The sequence below is a fragment of the Littorina saxatilis genome, linkage group LG2 (assembly GCF_037325665.1).
Source record: "Littorina saxatilis isolate snail1 linkage group LG2, US_GU_Lsax_2.0, whole genome shotgun sequence".
Classification (NCBI taxonomy): Eukaryota; Metazoa; Mollusca; class Gastropoda; order Littorinimorpha; family Littorinidae; genus Littorina; species Littorina saxatilis.
This window is the reverse complement of record NC_090246.1, coordinates 57181692-57200169: the sequence shown is the minus strand read 5'-3', so window position 1 is coordinate 57200169 and position 18478 is coordinate 57181692. Positions and strand designations below refer to the sequence as shown.

Genomic DNA, 18478 nt, shown 5'->3' with positions numbered 1-18478 from the left:
TCTTTTCTTTTTAGGCGGTAGATGCGAGTCCTAAAAAGACAAGAATTAGCTAACACAAACAGCTTTAAAAAAAAAACACACGACAATAACAGAGAATGCACACATTTTCTGACAAACCACGTGTAGGCTATGTATGAACAAGTCAAGACTGAATGAGAATTCTGATTTTCTCGCTGTTTTGCGGTACGTTAAGGACCAGCGCAATAACCAGCTTGTAATGCTGAAAGGTTTATATTTTTGTGTCAGCGTGCTCACATTAAGGTAGTATCCTGACTCTTTGCATGGGGGTAGTGTGCACGAGTCAGTGAAAGGGGGAAGGGAACATCTTGGTTTTACCCCAGCGCACCGCCTTGGCAGACACGTAAAAGAAACCAGACCACCCCCAATTATGGTACCGTTAGGAGTCTCCCTTCGAACTCAGGAAATGCCTTTCCCTGAGACACTCCCTATATATACCAACAAAATCAGAATGCTCACACGAAGTAAAGACTTATATGGCTCTACCCCCACCGACAAAGACAGTCGCACTAGACACCTCATTCAGACACTATAGACTATACACACTCTACAGACAATACAGTCACAGCCTCAGGGTCTGTCGCCTGGTTTATTCACTTGTTTTTTCTCTCTCACAGTACGGTTCTGTCAACATTGTCTCATGTCTGTGATCCAATGAAAACGCTAGCTGGGATCCAAAACGAAAGCGCACACGCATATAATTCTGGGAAGCAATTTTCGATTCGTTTGGAGTTTTGCATGCCTGAGCGCGAACTGAGCTTGCCAGTCACACACCACCAGTTTGTGTCCCATCGAATGCATCACTCCTCTTTTTGTGTTGTACTGAGAAGAATTCTGGGTGGTGGTTTTTTATCACAAGGTGAGTGCATGTATTCTGTTTTCTGAAAACGACAAAAATAGACAGATAAATCATTACGCTGAAACCATCAAAGTTGCGATGAAAATACTAATTCTCTTGGTTTGCTTGTTTGAACATGTTTTGTTTTTGTGTAGTGTTTTTCTTTTTACAGTGGGGTGAAAGTAAACATCTTGCTAAGACTTCAATACTGGCGTGTGCCGTGTCACAGATGCGCTGAAGCTTTAATTTTTTTTTTAAACATGTTACACTTTGTGCACAAATTGAGGCTTTCCTGTGTGTGCAGAGAGAGAGAGAGAGAGAGAGAGAGAGAGAGAGAGAGAGAGAAAGAGAGAAAGAGAGAGAGAGAGACACACACACACACAGACAGACATACAGACATACAGACAGAGAGAGACTCAGGGAGAGAGGGAGACTGAGACAGAGAGAGACACAGAGAGAGACTGAGACTGACAGAGACAGAGAGAGACAGACAGACAAAGAGACAGACAGACAAAGAGACAGCCAGCCAGAGAGTTGTGGCTCATTTTTCTCCCTGCCACCACATGAGAGCGACGAGGTAACATAATACATCACTGAAACTATCGCGCAATTTCCCTTCATTACTAACTCAGGGTTTAGCCTGGGAGAAAAAGGCAATGGGATTTTGTCCCCTTAACCAAGATCCGATGGAATATAGTCGAAACCGCGGGCAAGAAGCGCCAAAGAGGCCTGTGCGCGTTAACCAAAGATGCAAAATGGTACAATGTGGTGCCATCTGAGAATTAGCCGCTATATCGTGTTGTGTGTATGTGTGTGTGTGTGTGTAATCCGATGTCAAGTGTACATTTGGTGGCGCAGTGGTACGTTATCTCAATGCGCCCTTTGACGCACTGAAGGAAATTGTGATGGGACATTTTCAGATTTAATGCGCCAATGGCGCAGGGCGCACTAGTAAATGAAACCCTGCTAACTATTTATTCCTGAACAGAAGAACAAAAAATCAAATTAAATACACGTGCTGGAGATTTACTCAAAACTCAAGACTCCACATTTGACTTAGAGAGAGGGAGAGTGAGAGTGCCAGTGAGAGTGGGGGGAGGGTGCGGATTCAAAACACCTTCAGCTTAGATTCACTGTTCACTGAATATTGAAAAAGAAGGATCAGCGTCAATGACTTCCATTTATACCTATCCACAGACATTGTTTTCAAAATTAAGATTGTTTTCAAGATTGAGCTGCAGTCCATCAAAGGTTTTACGCAAATTCGCGCCGTATATTCGGCTATACCGAGAGCGCGCTGACGCCATGTGTAAACAAAGCGCTGTTGCCAACTTCAATCAATCAATCAATCAATGAGTCTTATATCGCGCATATTCCGTGGGTACAGTTCTAGGCGCTCTGCAGTGATGCCGTGTGAGATGAAATTTTATACGGCCAGTAGATTGCAGCCATTTCGGCGCATATTTACCTTTCACGGCCTATTATTTCAAGTCACACGGCCGGGTATAGGTAGACAATTATTAACTGTGCCTAAGCAATTTTGCCAGGAAAGACCCTTTTGTCAATCGTGGGATCTTTAACGTGCACACCCAATGTAGTGTACACGGGGGGAGGTTCGGACACCGAAGAGAGTCTGCACACAAAGTTGACTCTGTGAAATAAATTTCCGCCGAACCTGGGATCGAACTCACGCTGACAGCGGCCAACTGAATACAAATCCAGCGCGCTACCAACTGAGCTATATCCCCGCCCTTCACAGAAAGTGTCCCCCATTCAAAACAAAATGTGTCTCTTTGAAACCACGTACAGCTTAGATTTATGGATGTGGGAATAAGTAAGGTTTGTATACATCTAGTACATGTGTGGTTTTCAACGAAAAATATACACGTAAACGAAAATACAACCCGATTTGCTGTAGATCTGTCCTCACTCAAGCATATTCGTCCACTTTCATCCCATCCTACACGCCTCTATGTCGATAAATGGACTGACAAGCCAAACGTTAATGTTCTTGATGTGTCCTGCGCTTATAATTATGTGAAATATCATCATTCAAAACGGTCTGTATTGTGCAAAAATTCAAAAAGAATTGAGGCAGTCAAAACTGTGTGGTAGCGCACCGCCGCAACGTCTGGATCGGAATAAAATTGCCTCCGCGCGTTGGAATCTATACAGCATCAACACACCCAAGCCAACAACGCTTGGCAGTAGCGGCGGCGTACGCTCGATATATAGCCTTGAATATACGGGGTGAAATTAATCTATGCAATCGGGGTGCTTTCTGTGCAGAGTGGCCTTCTTCTTCTTCTTCTTCTTCTTCTTCGGCGTTCCAGGCAGAGTGGCCATTTTACTTCAAGGAATACAATGTTTAACGGACACTAGTACAGTGTCACTTAGCCAAATGAAGTCATCAAAAATACATTACTCTGCGCAGAAATGCAGCTCTTGGATTTTTGTATGAATGTTTCCATTTTGCAGGGACGCGCTGCTTCCAAGTATAAAGTGGACAGATCTGTGGTGGTGCATACGATTGTTGGGTTTTGCTAAAATAATGAACAAATTAAAGGAGACCGGCTGTAGAGTATTGATATGCGTGCAAGTGGAGGAATGCTCTTATCTCAGATAGAAGTCTCGACGGGTCTGTGATGATTTACAAGATGGTGACAATCAGGGCTCTCCAAAGTCTGCGTCACTGCGTCCCGTACGCAACAGAAGCCGAAACAACGTTCCAGAAATTCTTGAAGGGGGTCCCGCGACCCACTTAACCTGAAAAGAGCGGGTCCCGGGACGTACAAAATTAGCGTTGTCGTGCATACCGTCGGTACTGATTTTTTAGAACAGTACAGTATTACTGTAATATGGGCTTCTAGTTCTCATACAGAATGGACAAGCGGTTGAATATGGACGACTCGGTTGGATTTGGACGACGAGAAAATGTTCTGCAAGCTCTGCACCGACGCGCATTCACGGTGTATATCTCACCGATATCATAACGTTTCTTTACAGAATCTTTAATTGCCCAAGCTTGGGAATTTGTGATGACATTGCGGTTAAGAAACATTTCAATCCAGCCATATGCACCAACACACGCATCATTTATACAAACTGATAGCAAGGTCTCCTCATAGGTGTATGGTCTTGGGACTCTCTAAAGATTCGCCGAGGGGTAAAAATTAAAACCATCTACTCTCTCTCTCTCTCTCTCTCTCTCTCTCTCTCTCTCTCTCTCTCTCTCTCTCTCTCTCTCTCTCTCTCTCTCTTTCTCTCTCTCTCTTTCTCTCTCTCTCTCTCTCTCTCTCCCTCCGTCTCGCTCTCTCTCTCTCACACCCCTTACCTGTTCGCAAACCTTTACCCATATAAATATATGTTAAATGTATGTTTATTGTATACATGGGCCAATGTATATTTGTAAACTTGTCTTTATGTATATTAAATTTTTTTTTTTTAAATGTGGGTGTCCCGGTACCCTCTAAGTAGAGCGTCTATGGGGAGCCCCGTCACGCGTGGTCTACACGAAAAAGAATGAATAAACCTTTTAAAGATACAGGTATAAAGTACCTTTCGGTGTTCGGGTGCGTGACGACATGTTAGCACAATTACCACGCAGGGGGGTACAGTTCATAAGGGCGGTTCCCATCTCGTCTCTCTCTCTCTCTCCCGTCGCGATATAACCTTGAACGGTTGAAAACGACGTTAAACACCAAATAAAGAAAGAATCTCTCTCTCTCTCTCTCTCTCTCTCTCTCTCTCTCTCTCTCTCTCTCTCTCTCTCTCTTTCTTCACCTTTCCCGATCACGTCCATAAAAAGGGTAGGGCACGCAATTTCAGCTGCGTTAACAAAAGACCGTTTGTCCGTGCTCAGACCTATACGAAGACGTATACGCTTAAAGGCACAGTCGTTCCCATGAAAACAGTTCTGCATAATTATCTAAATTGGTAAGCAGAACTGTTTTAACGGGAACTTCTTCTTCTTCTTCTTCTGCGTTCGATTTCATGGCCTTTAACTTCAGGTCGGTGGCTGCCATGAAGTCCGCAGTCTTCTGTAGTTCGGCAGCAGGTCCCCAGAGCTTGGTGCCCAGGCTGGTGTCTGCTGGCCAGTACGACTTTGTATTTAATCTTACTTCTTAGCTCAGGTCTAAACACAGACAAACGGTCTTTTTTTTGCGCAGTTGAACATGGGATATAGGACAATCCCACCACTTGAACACATACCCAAAAATTAACATATCCTGATTACTATTGCTTCCTGTGCAGGGTTGGATTTGGTTGTTAAATGAATTATTATCTTAAAAGTCCCTACATCGTTTACAGAGGATGAACAGTGCCTTTAAAGCGATACTCCATGCTAAAAATAAAACTCTCGAATAACCCCCCACCCCCCCTCCCTAGAGCTTCTAAGTTCGGTAAGCGGAATTCGCAATGTCGACACCACACGTGTGAAATACCTCAGCAAGTTCTGTATTCGATAGCCTTTGAAGTGGGTACATTCCCTGTAGAATGTCTTTGTTTATGCGTCGTCCTGCTTTTTAGCACGTGACAGTATCAAAACACGCTCGCATTCACTACACTGCAGACTTAAATTCTTGAAACCAACAGCTTTCTTCTGTCCAGACGAATGCGTACCCACCAGCAATGACTAAAATATGACGTCGAACAGTATCGTGACTCAGAGATAGAATCGCTTGCATTACAAGACCGTTCTCCTTTTTACATTAATTTATTCAATTAGCATAATTATTTACGAACCATTTTCGATTTTGTTATCGCCTAGATGTGTTTAAATTTCAGCACAATGAATGTCCCTTGGACTTGTTAAGCTTAAATTCGCCCCCCCCCCCCCCCCACCCACACACACACACAAGCAAAACTTCTCTAAAAGGACTTCTTCAATACTATAATTTTGAAAAGACTAAGGTCGCTGGTCTGAAGCAGTTAGAAAGACAAGATTGTATTTTCAGGAGTGGTCGGACTAGTGCTATTTTCATAACAATCTGAATGACCTCAGTGCACAGTGAAGTGTGTCCTTGTGCGAATGAGCTGCATTCAAGAATTTCCGAAAAAAACAGGTTTTGGCATAAAGGGTTTTCTTACTTTTGGTTCTGCTTATTCCTTTGTTGGCCAGAGGGAGGGGTGTAACAGTTGTGTGTTGAGGGACGTGGGTGATGGAGGTAGACGGGGGGGGGGGGGGGGGGTGGTTAGGGGGAGTGGGTTGGATTGACGGAGTCGATCATGGGAATAGGCATGACCACCATTTTATGGCAGTCGAACCTGTCTGTAATGACCTAAGGGACCCACTTAAAGTGGTCGTTACAGGCAGGTGATCGCTATGGTAAGGTGAATTACATAGTGTAAAAACCCTCATGGCGGATCTTCCTGGGTAGCCGTAATGGGCAGGAAATCGTAATCGAAAGGTGGTCGCTGGGGCAGGTTAGATTGTCCAAGGAAATGAACAATCTTTCTTAACGTAAATCATATGCTAATTGCCGATGCCATTGAAAGATCATGGAAGGCAACGTTAAACAACATGTAAATTTATTCCAAAACTTCCAAGCGGTGTTTTTGTCAGTGACACGATAAGGAACAAGGACAGAGTTAAGACACTGAACAAGGAAAGAGTGCACAAGGCTTGTTAACAGTCGAATCCTGCCCACTGACATTCAAAAAAAGGCACAGTCCTTCCCACGAAACAGTTCGGCTTACTATCTCAGATATTGCCAGGCTTTTACACGGAATAAGGCCATCCTTCTTTTGGGACACATACTAACAATCAACATCCTGACTGACCTGAGTTTTTTGGAAGAATTAATTACTGGATCAGCCTAATCGTTTACACAGGAAGGACTGTTTTGTCTTTAATTTTAAAATACTCAGTGACAGTTCCGGATGGCGTAATGTACAACTTGATACAGACAGACAGACAGACACACACACACACACACACACACACACACAGACAGACACACACACACACACACACACACATACACACACACACACTCACACACACACACACTCACACACACACACACACACACACACTCACACACACACACACACACACACTGCACACACACACTAACACACTAACACACGCATACTCACACACACTCACGCACGCACGCACGCACACACACACACACACACACACACAAACACACACACACACACACACACACACACACACACATACAGAGGCATGCAATCACACACACACACACACGCAAGCAAGCACGCACGGACGCATACCAACCGCAAATGGTTGTCGACTAATAATTTAAAAACAATCTAAATGTAAAGACAACATTTAAAACAACTCATACATCAAAAGAGCGAAATGTTCACCACAAAACACCAAGAATTAAGCACAAAACACATCGTGCTCAGTTGTCAAAATACAAAGGATATCTTGAAGATTAATACTGAATTCAAAGCTGACCAAACAATTATCATTAAAAAAAAAAACAAGTCGCGTAAGGCGAAAATACAACATTTAGTCAAGTAGCTGTCGAACTCACAGAATGAAACTGAACGCAATGCCATTTTTCAGCAAGACCGTATACTCGTAGCATCGTCAGTCCACCGCTCATGGTAAAGGCAGTGAAATTGACAAGAAGAGCGGGGTAGTAGTTGCGCTAAGAAGGATCTAGCACGTTTTTCTGTACCTCTCTTTGATTTAACTTTCTGAGCGTGTGTTTAATCCAAACATATCATATCTCTATGTTTTTGGAATCAGGAACCGACAAGGAATAAGATGAAAGTGTTTTTAAATTGATTTGGAAAATTTAATTTTGATAATAATTTTTATATATTTAATTTTCAGAGCTTGTTTTTAATCCAAATATAACATATTTATATGTTTTTGGAATCAGAAAATGATGGAGAATAAGATGAATGTAAATTTGGATCGTTTTATAATTCTTTTTTTTATTTTTACAATTTTCTGATTTTTAATGACCAAAGTCATCAATTAATTTTTGAGCCACCAAGCTGAAATGCAATACCGAAGTCCGGGCTTCGTCGGAGATTACTTGACCAAAATTTCAACCAATTTGGTTGAAAAATGAGAGCGTGACAGTGCCGCCTCAACTTTCACGAAAAGCCGGATATGACGTCATCAAAGACATTTATCAAAAAAATGAAAAAAACATATGAGGATATCATACCCAGGAACTCTCATGTCAAATTTCATAAAGATCGGTCCAGTAGTTTAGTCTGAATCGCTCTACACACACACACACACACACACACACAGACAGACAGACAGACAGACACACACACACACACACATACACCACGACCCTCGTCTCGATTCCCCCCTCTACGTTAAAACATTTAGTCAAAACTTGACTAAATGTAAAAACCACACAAGCATTTGTTGGAATCTGAATCAGATACTGCAAAGAGTGAAGACAAAAATAATTTTATTTAAATACATTTACTAATTGTGGAAGACATCATGACTGCCACGGATCTGTTGAGGTTTTCACACGGGATAAGAGCAACCTTCAACTTAAAACACTTGCCGAAAATCAACAGTCTATGCTGAACGGGAATCTAAAAAATAACAAAATCGTCAGCGACGCATTTGAATGTCAATCTGCTAAATCAATTCAGAAAATGTTGGTATTTTCCCAAGTTAAGTGAAAAGATGATGTGATTCCACGGGATAGCCTAGTCAGACCTGTGGTGAACATGAGCGTGTACGCAGGCAGGACGGAACCTTTAATTAATATCGTTTGTAAACTGACTCCCCTATAAAGTGGAAGTATACAACTGGGCCTCTGTTCTATCTACGTCATGCGGAGATAAGAGGCAGTGATACCTAGGTATTCAAGAGAGTTTAAGAGATTCAAGTGAGTACGGACTTTTCCAAAGACATGCTCACAAATACGGTCCTTTTATATTAGATTGAACGGACGAAAGTAGTACAAGCATCTAGAAAATTCGTATTGCTACAGTTGTGTAAAACAAGGCACGTCAGTCTCAGTGTATTTTGCTAATTTTACAGCTTTATTCAAACAAATTAAGAATCGCGGAGAACCACAGTAAACGGTACTCATTTAATTATATGGTAAAGAAGGCGCCTTTTTAGATACATTTTACCTTAAGAAGTTTAAAGGGACATTCGCTGTCCTGTGATTTAGACACGCATGTATCCACTGATAAGCTAAAAAAAAAAAAAAAGCTCAGTTTCACTATCAACAAAAGAAAACAGAAAAAAAGTGTGGTCAGTTATTGGAACGTTTGATTTTTGACTAAACAGAAGTGCACAAGTACGTCAACCCAATGGTCTTTTTAAAGTGGACAGACAGACAAATACTCGTGGCACAGACAATACACTTAGCTTCCAAAGCGTTGCTGACGCTCAGTCTATGGTATGAAGGATTGTCAGAGTCACGAGGAGCTCAGTTTCACCGCTCCCAGGAGCAGGCAAATAGGACGAAACGAAAACAAGACAGTGCATAGATAATTTACAGTCTGCAAAGATTACCTCAAGGCAGCGTTTAAAATGTGAATGACTGAACGTCCGAACGCACTTGTGAAGTATGCCTGAAGTTGCAGCTCCTGAGGCGATTTGAGACCGATGTTTTTTGTTTTTTGTTTTTTTTTGTTTTTTTGCTTGCTTGCTTATTTGTTTGTTTGTTTGTTTGTTTTTGTTGTTCTTGTTGTTGTTCTTGTTGTTGTTTTTTTGTTAGTTTTTAAGAGTGTGGGATCGGATGGGGATGGGGAGGGCTCCTGTATCCCTTCAACAGCTTCTTTCTTCAAACTTATTAAAATTACGAAGAACCACTACTCATTTTATTTCACAATTTGTCCTCTGCTTTCAGAAACTGCCGAACCATGGGGGTCGAATATACCGGTATCCAGAAGATCTCACTGGCAGGTGTGGTGATTGGAGCGGGCATGTGTATCGCCGGGGGGTTGGCTCCATACTGGATCGAGTCCGATCCGGATGGATTTGGATTATTCGGTCCGTTGGTAGATGCAGTGATCAAAGGCCACATGGGCCTTTACATGTACTGCGCGGAGTTACTTGGCGAGACGAGCTGCAGAATATTTGGTGCTGAGAAGGGGGAAAGTAAGTATTTAACCTGTGTATAAGGTTCTTAAACGGATTTTATCATTTGGCGTGTGCATGAGTAGGATCAAGATGACCACCTTCCTTCCTGTGGAAACCGTCTATTAAATCACGATAGATCGAGCAGGCTTTAACATGGGACACATTCATCATTCCATTTGGACATAGACCGGAAATCAACAGCCTGGCTGCTCTCTGCGTAGATCGGTCATTTGTTTCCTCAACCCATTTTGTAAATGACGTCTGTGTCAATCTGCGACATTAATTCAGCAACAACAACAAACTCCATTCAGCCCAGGGAGCAACCAGGCTGTCGATGTTTGGTATGTGCCCAGGGAGCAACCAGGCTGTCGATGTTTGGTATGTCCCCAGGGAGCAACCAGGCTGTCGATGTTTGGTATGTCCCCATGGAGCAACCAGGCTGTCGATGTTTGGTGTGTGCCCAGGGAGCAACCAGGCTGTCGATATTTGGTTTGTGCCCAGGGAGCAACCAGGCTGTCGATGTTTGGTATGTGCCCAGGGAGCAACCAGGCTGTCGATGTTTGGTATGTGCCCAGGGAGCAACCAGGCTGTCGATGTTTGGTATGTGCCCAGGGAGCAACCAGGCTGTCGATGTTTGGTATGTCCCCAGGGAGCAACCAGGCTGTCGATGTTTGGTATGTCCCCATGGAGCAACCAGGCTGTCGATGTTTGGTGTGTGCCCAGGGAGCAACCAGGCTGTCGATATTTGGTATGTGCCCAGGGAGCAACCAGGCTGTCGATGTTTGGTATGTGCCCAGGGAGCAACCAGGCTGTCGATGTTTGGTATGTGCCCAGGGAGCAACCAGGCTGTCGATGTTTGGTATGTGCCCAGGGAGCAACCAGGCTGTCGATGTTTGGTATGTGCCCAGGGAGAAACCAGGCTGTCGATGTTTGGTATGTGCCCAGGGAGCAACCAGGCTGTCGATGTTTGGTATGTGCCCAGGGAGCAACCAGGCTGTCGATGTTTGGTATGTGCCCAGGGAGCAACCAGGCTGTCGATGTTTGGTATGTGCCCAGGGAGAAACCAGGCTGTCGATGTTTGGTATGTGCCCAGGGAGCAACCAGGCTGTCGATGTTTGGTATGTGCCCAGGGAGCAACCAGGCTGTCGATGTTTGGTATGTGCCCAGGGAGCAACCAGGCTATCGATGTTTGGTATGTGCCCAGGGAGCAACCAGGCTGTCGATGTTTGGTATGTGCCCAGGGAGCGACCAGGCTGTCGATGTTTGGTATGTGCCCAGGGCCAGGCTGTCGATGTTCGGTATGTCCCCAGGGAGCAACCAGGCTGTCGATGTTTGGTATGTGTCCAGGGAGAAACCAGGCTGTCGATGTTTGGTAGGTGCCCAGGGAGCAACCAGGCTGCCGATGTTTGGTATGTGTCCAGGGAGCAACCAGGCTGTCGATGTTTGGTATGTGCCCAGGGAGCAACCGGGCTGTCGATGTTTGGTATGTGCCCAGGGAGCAACCAGGCTGTCGATGTTTGGTATGTCCCCATGGAGCAACCAGGCTGTCGATGTTTGGTGTGTGCCCAGGGAGCAACCAGGCTGTCGATATTTGGTATGTGCCCAGGGAGCAACCAGGCTGTCGATGTTTGGTATGTGCCCAGGGAGCAACCAGGCTGTCGATGTTTGGTATGTGCCCAGGGAGCAACCAGGCTGTCGATGTTTGGTATGTGCCCAGGGAGCAACCAGGCTGTCGATGTTTGGTATGTGCCCAGGGAGCAACCAGGTTGTCGATGTTTGGTATGTGCCCAGGGAGCAACCAGGCTGTCGATGTTTGGTATGTGCCCAGGGAGCAACCAGGCTGTCGATGTTTGGTATGTCCCCATGGAGCAACCAGGCTGTCGCTGTTTGGTATGTGCCCAGGGAGCAACCAGGCTGTCGATGTTTGGTATGCGCCCAGGGAGAAACCAGGCTGTCGATGTTTGGTATGTGCCCAGGGAAAAACCAGGCTGTCGATGTTTGGTATGTGCCCAGGGAAAAACCAGGCTGTCGATGTTTGGTATGTGCCCAGGGAGCAACCAGGCTGTCGATGTTTGGTATGTGCCCAGGGAGCAACCAGGCTGTCGATGTTTGGTATGTGTCCAGGGAGAAACCAGGCTGTCGATGTTTGGTATGTGCCCAGGGAGCAACCAGGCTGCCGATGTTTGGTATGTGTCCAGGGAGCAACCAGGCTGTCGATGTTTGGTATGTGCCCAGGGAGCAACCGGGCTGTCGATGTTTGGTATGTGCCCAGGGAGCAACCAGGCTGTCGATGTTTGGTATGTGTCCAGGGAGCAACCAGGCTGTCGATGTTTGGTATGTGCCCAGGGAGCAACCAGGCTGTCGATGTTTGGTATGTCCCCATGGAGCAACCAGGCTGTCGATGTTTGGTATGTGCCCAGGGAACAACCAGGCTGTCGATGTTTGGTATGTGCCCAGGGAGCAACCAGGCTGTCGATGTTTGGTATGTGCCCAGGGAGCAACCAGGTTGTCGATGTTTGGTATGTGCCCAGGGAGCAACCAGGCTGTCGATGTTTGGTATGTGCCCAGGGAGCAACCAGGCTGTCGATGTTTGGTATGTCCCCAGGGAGCAACCAGGCTGTCGCTGTTTGGTATGTGCCCAGGGAGCAACCAGGCTGTCGATGTTTGGTATGCGCCCAGGGAGCAACCAGGCTGTCGATGTTTGGTATGTGCCCAGGGAGCAACCAGGCTGTCGATGTTTGGTACGTGCCCAGGGAGAAACAGGTTCATATCATACGTATGGCCTGGACTGATCTGTTGTGGTTTACGTGATTGTTTAAACAAGAGCGTGGTCCTCAAAGTACATCGAGCAGTTTATCGACCCGTTATAAAGTTAAATCTGTTTGTGTCTGGCCTGGTGTACGCTCTGTGATGCAAACAACACAATCCACAAACTTGTTTGATTGTAGTTCTAGCATCTTTTTTGCTCTGTTTCTTCTCTCCGGTTGGTTCAGCGAGAAGCGAGCACTGACAAGAGTCTAGCATGGTCGGCATCGTTGCTAGTTTCACAATGTATTCAACGGGTTTTCTTTTATGCTTAGGTCTTGCACCGTTTTACCTTTCCAACAAAATCCTCGATCTAAGCCCTTCTTTGAAAGCACCACCAATATAATCATCCTCATCTCATTAATCATCCAAAATTAGTTCACAAAGACTGAAAGACTGCATCAAAAGCTTAAATCAGAACTTGAAAACCGATCACAAGATGGGTTCATTATTTGCACATGTCTGTCTTGTCCTCCCTCTCAGCATACTACCTCTACCTGTCCCAATATTCGCCAATTATTGAACCTAGAAGACGTAAACCTCGATTAGTCAGTCAGTAAGACCTTTTGGGGCTGTCTGATCGTAGGGTGGTTCATAGATAATATCTTAAATGTTTCTTTTCCCCTTTTGTGTCAGACTGGTTCAGCAAGGAGAGAATACTTGGCGCAGTGTGCATGCTGCTTGCCGTGGTCGCTGGTTTCACCGCCTTGTGTCTGGCCTGCTGCACGTGCTGTTATCGTCTCGTCTGTCTGGGCGTCACTGCTTTCCTTTCTGGTGAGTATTTACGACTTACACATGTGGTGTTGTTGTTATTGGTGGTGGTGGTGGTGGGGGGGATAGTGGTGTTGATAATGATGATGCTGATGACGATGATGACGATGATGATGATGATGATGATGATGATGATGATGATGATGATGATGATGATGATGATGATGATGATGACGACAACAACGAGGAGGAGGAGGAGGATGTTGATGAGGAGAGGGAAGAACAGGAGGTGAAGCTGAGAATGATGGAGGCGGAGGGTGATGGTGGCGGTTATGAATGGGACGACGACGACGACATACACAAAAGAAGAGAAAAGAAAAAGAAGGAAAACAACCGACGACGAAGACAAATAGAAGCAAAAAGTAGGAGATTGTGATGGTATTCATAATTTAGGAGCTTCTCTTTCAGGAAAAAAAACCTGTCCTTCCGCCACCTCCAACACCACATATTTGCATAGAATTTCACAGAAAATAACAGCATTCTTTCCCTTTGACACACAACAACATAAAACAAATGTTGCTGCATTTTCAGCAAAGTTGGGATTGTGTGCTGAAATAGTATCTCAGAAATTGGTTATAGGTTGTGAAAGCATGTATCGTTGCCATTCATTCTTGGTCGTAAAAGAATGTATCTTAGACATTGATTATGGGTCGTACAAGAATGTACCTTTGATATTGATTGTAGAGTGTAGCAAAAAGCTGTGTACTAACACCGACTTGTGTGTGTGCACAGCGGGGTCGGGAGCAGCCTGTGCCGCCCTCTACTCGCAGAACACCGAGTTCTACACGTCCAGCATCGCCGGCTTCCAGCTGGCCTCGTACGCTTGGGCTTTCTACGTCTTCTGTGTCGGCGTCGGTATCCTGGGTCTGACCTCCTTCGTCGCCTGCCTCGCCACCCCTCCGACGTCCAGCGTGGGTGTCGGCACGGTGGTCAGCCAGCCTCCTACCACCCTCGTGGTCAACAGCGCCAACAGCGCCGGTTACTATGGCCAACCTCAGTGGCAAGGCCAACCTCAGTGGCAAGGTCAAGGCCAGGCCATGGGCGCGGGCAGTGCTTGGCAAGGTCAAGGTCAAATGGGCGATCCCTGGCAAGGGCAAGGGCAAGTGGGCAGTCCCTGGCAAGAGCAAGGTCAAGTGATTCCGGGTCAGGTCCAGGACCCTGCGATGATCCTTACTCCTATCAAACCAGGGGTTAGCACGGTAACCACCTAACAGCAGGAGATTTTTTGAAAAAGCCACTTACTTAAAAAACATTAGCAATTTTTACATTTTTCTCATCTCCAAATACCACCAATCTTTTTGTTGTGTTAATACCTGTCTGTTGTTCGTTTCATGACGGGCGCGGTGGCCTAGTGGATAAGAGATCGACCTCCTGATCGGAAGGTCGCGAGTTCAAATCCAGGCTGTTGGGTTAAGGCTGGAGATTTTTTCCGATCTCCCAGGTCAACTTATGTGCCGACCTGTTATAGTGCCTTATCCCCCTTAGTGTGTACACGCAAGCACAAGACCAAGTGCGCACGGAAAAGATCCTGTAACCCATGTCAGAGTTCGGTGGGTTATAAAAACACGAAAATACCCAGCATGCTTCCCCCGAAAGCGGCGTATGACTGCCTGAATGGCGGAGTAAAAACGGTCATACACGTAAAAACCCACTCGTGCAAAATCATGAGTAAACGCAGGAGTTTTAGCCCATGAACAAAGAAGAACAAGTCGCGTAAGGCGAAAATACAACATTTAGTCAAGTAGCTGTCGAACTCACAGAATGAAACTGAACGCAATGTCATTTTTCAGCAAGACCGTATACTCGTAGCATCGTCAGTCCACCGCTCATGGCAAAGGCAGTGAAATTGACAAGAAGAGCGGGGTAGTAGTTGCGCTAAGAAGGATAGCACGCTTTTCTGTACCTCTCTTTGTTTTAACTGTCTGAGCGTGTTTTTAATCCAAACATATCATATCTATATGTTTTTGGAATCAGGAACCGACAAGGAATAAGATGAAAGTGTTTTTAAATTGATTTCGACAATTTAATTTTGATAATAATTTTTATATATTTAATTTTCAGAGCTTGTTTTTAATCCAAATATAACATATTTATATGTTTTTGGAATCAGAAAATAATGGAGAATAAGATGAACGTAAATTTGGATCGTTTTATAAATTTTTTTGTTTGTTACAATTTTCCGATTTTTAATGACCAAAGTCATGAATTAATTTTTAAGCCACCAAGCTGAAATGCAATACCGAAGTCCGGGCTTCGTCGAAGATTACTTGACCAAATTTTCAACCAATTTGGTTGAAAAATGAGAGCGTGACAGTGCCGCCTCAACTTTCACGAAAAGCCGGATATGACGTCATCAAGACATTTATCAAACAAATCAAAAAAACGTTCGGGGATATCAATCCCAGGAACTCTCATGTAAAATTTCATAAAGATCGGTCCAGTAGTTTGGTCTGAATCGCTCTACACACACAACACACACACACAGACAGACAGACAGACAGACACACACACATACACCACGACCCTCGTCTCGATTCCCCCCTCTACGTTAAAATATTTAGTCAAAACTTGACTAAATATAAAAAGAAGAAGAAGAAGAAAAAGTTCGCTTTAATTGAGCACTTTAAAGGTGCATTTCTTCTCACTTAAGCGATCGTGTTCATGCAGTCACCATCAAATCTGCTCCAGATTTTATTCAGGATAACAACCTCAAATTTCAAACTTAGCAAGAACAAGTCGCGTAAGGCGAAAATACAACATTTAGTCAAGTAGCTGTCGAACTCACAGAATGAAACTGAACGCAATGCAACGCAGCAAGACCGTATACTCGTAGCATCGTCAGTCCACCGCTCACGGCATAGGCAGTGAAATTGACAAGAAGAGCGGGGTAGTAGTTGCGCTGGGAAGGATAGCACGCTTTTCTGTACCTCTCTTCGTTTTAACTTTCTGAGCGTGTTTTTAATCCAAACATATCATATCTATATGTTTTTGGAATCAGGAACCGACAAGGAATAAGATGAAAGTGTTTTTAAATTGATTTGGAAAATTTAATTTTGATAATAATTTTTATATATTTAATTTTCAGAGCTTGTTTTTAATCCGAATATAACATATTTATATGTTTTTGGAATCAGCAAATGATGGAGAATAAGATAAACGTAAATTTGGATCGTTTTATAAAAAACATATTTTTTTTACAATTTTCCGATTTTTAATGACCAAAGTCATTAATTAATTTTTAAGCCACCACGCTGAAATGCAATACCGAAGTCCGGGCTTCGTCGAACATAACCCGACAAAAATTTCAACCAATTTGGTTGAAAAATGAGGGCGTGACAGTGCCGCCTCAACTTTCACGAAAAGCCGGATATGACGTCATCAAAGACATTTATCAAAAAAATGAAAAAAACGTCTGAGGATATCATACCCAGGAACTCTCATGTCAAATTTCATAAAGATCGGTCCAGTAGTTTAGTCTGAATCGCTCTACACACACACACACACAGACAGACAGACACACACACACACACGCACATACACCACGACCCTCGTTTCGATTCCCCCTCGATGTTAAAATATTTAGTCAAAACTTGACTAAATATAAAAAGCAAGGTGGCGTCACGGATTCTGCCTTTCTGACGCAGACTTCGTTAGAGAAAATTGTAAAACTTAACGTTTGATTCCAAATAATTATTTCTGACACGTGAAATATACACCTCCAGCTTAGCGTTATAAGTAGGCTTACATGTCATTTTGTGTTCGATTATATTTTAAATATTGTCGGGGTATGCCAACGATATATCCCGCAAGTGCCATAATTCACCATTTATTCCCTTTTGATATTGTGGGCCTTTTGACATTCTATCTTGCTATCATCTCTCAAAAAGTAGGGTCAGCATCCTTTGTATTTACGCGTGAAATCAGAAGAAAACATATTGTTGACATATAGACAAACATCTAAACATTTCTTGCAGAAAAAAATGCCATTTAGTCAAATGAATATACACTTTTTAAATCTTGCTAAAAATTCTGTTTTTCCGGTGAATTCATTGTTATTTTAATTGTTGTTACTGATGTTCGTGCTGTTGTTATTTTAATTGGCATCAAGTGATATTTTTGTGTGCGTGTTTTATATACTCTTAACTATATACATTGTATTTTCACACTACCGTAACGTGAACTTTGCTGCTGAGAATTGGTGCTTGTCTTTTAAAAAGCAAACAATAAAATTGTGTGATTAAATGGACATGTTTTACAAAGGGAAGTAATCCCTCCAAGCTTCTTTCTGCCGCTCAGAATCGTTTTCCTTTGTTTGTGTTTGAAGTGATATAGTTTATGTTCCAATCTTTGGTTCAAGATGCTTTTCTACCAGTATAAACGATCATGTTAACCACCAGAGATCTGTTCTAGATTTTATATGGAAATGTTTTTTTAAAGACATGAAACGTGCGAAAATGCCTGGCTGTTTCCTGTGCAAAGTGAGAATTTTGTGCTGAATTGAATTAATTTCCTCGATTTACACAGTTGTCATGTACGAAAATAATTCGAAACCGAAATGATAAATACGTTTTCTGCGCAGAAAGCAGCCAGGATGAAGAGTGTTTTGCTTGTGCAAAAGTGGAAGAATACTGTTATCTCAGGTAAAGGCCGGGGCGGATCTATGTCGGTATACAAGATAGTTTTTACAGGTAGGAAGATATTGTAGACAGTCTCATGTATGCGTGTATAATTAAAGCAGGCATGGACATTTATACTGTAATTTGGTTTATATGAGTAATACAAAACAAGACTGACACCGGGGGTGCGTTGCATAGGCAGAGCGCCACAGAACGTTTGCGAACGTTTTCTAGGCAACGCATAGTTTTGTTGTGGCGCTCGCGAGCGTTAGCAAGCGCTCGGTACGAGTACCATTGTCTGGGGTCACTGAAGCGTAACAATGGCGACCGCTCGCCGAGAATGGTCTAGGCAACGGGTGTTTGCGGGGA

The 18478-nt window shown here is 43.9% G+C and overlaps 1 protein-coding gene and 1 long non-coding RNA gene across 2 annotated transcripts in view; both read left to right on the top strand.

Annotated features, from left to right (window-relative positions):
* Positions 1–17889, top strand: part of LOC138959364 (uncharacterized) — a 140205-nt gene extending 122316 nt beyond the window's left edge. The window contains exon 2 of the long non-coding RNA XR_011453702.1: positions 17102–17889. This is a non-coding gene — a long non-coding RNA (uncharacterized lncRNA). The remainder of the gene's footprint in view (positions 1–17101) is intronic.
* On the top strand, positions 721–15202 carry LOC138959359 (uncharacterized). Its single transcript, XM_070330788.1, has 4 exons — positions 721–877; positions 9685–9935; positions 13359–13496; positions 14226–15202. Exons 2-4 carry the CDS (start codon positions 9698–9700, stop codon positions 14702–14704), a joined length of 855 nt encoding a protein of 284 aa, XP_070186889.1. The 5' UTR covers positions 721–877; positions 9685–9697; the 3' UTR covers positions 14705–15202.
* Positions 17890–18478: the final 589 nt, after the last annotated feature.

Bases quoted from the DNA above. Each gene is read 5' to 3' on its own strand.
- LOC138959359 (XM_070330788.1), top strand. From the start codon at position 9,698: ATGGGGGTCGAATATACCGGTATCCAGAAGATCTCACTGGCAGGTGTG. The intron at 9,936-13,358 runs GTAAGTATTTAA...CTTTTGTGTCAG, and splicing joins TGGTGCTGAGAAGGGGGAAA to ACTGGTTCAGCAAGGAGAGA. The intron at 13,497-14,225 runs GTGAGTATTTAC...GTGTGTGCACAG, and splicing joins CGTCACTGCTTTCCTTTCTG to CGGGGTCGGGAGCAGCCTGT.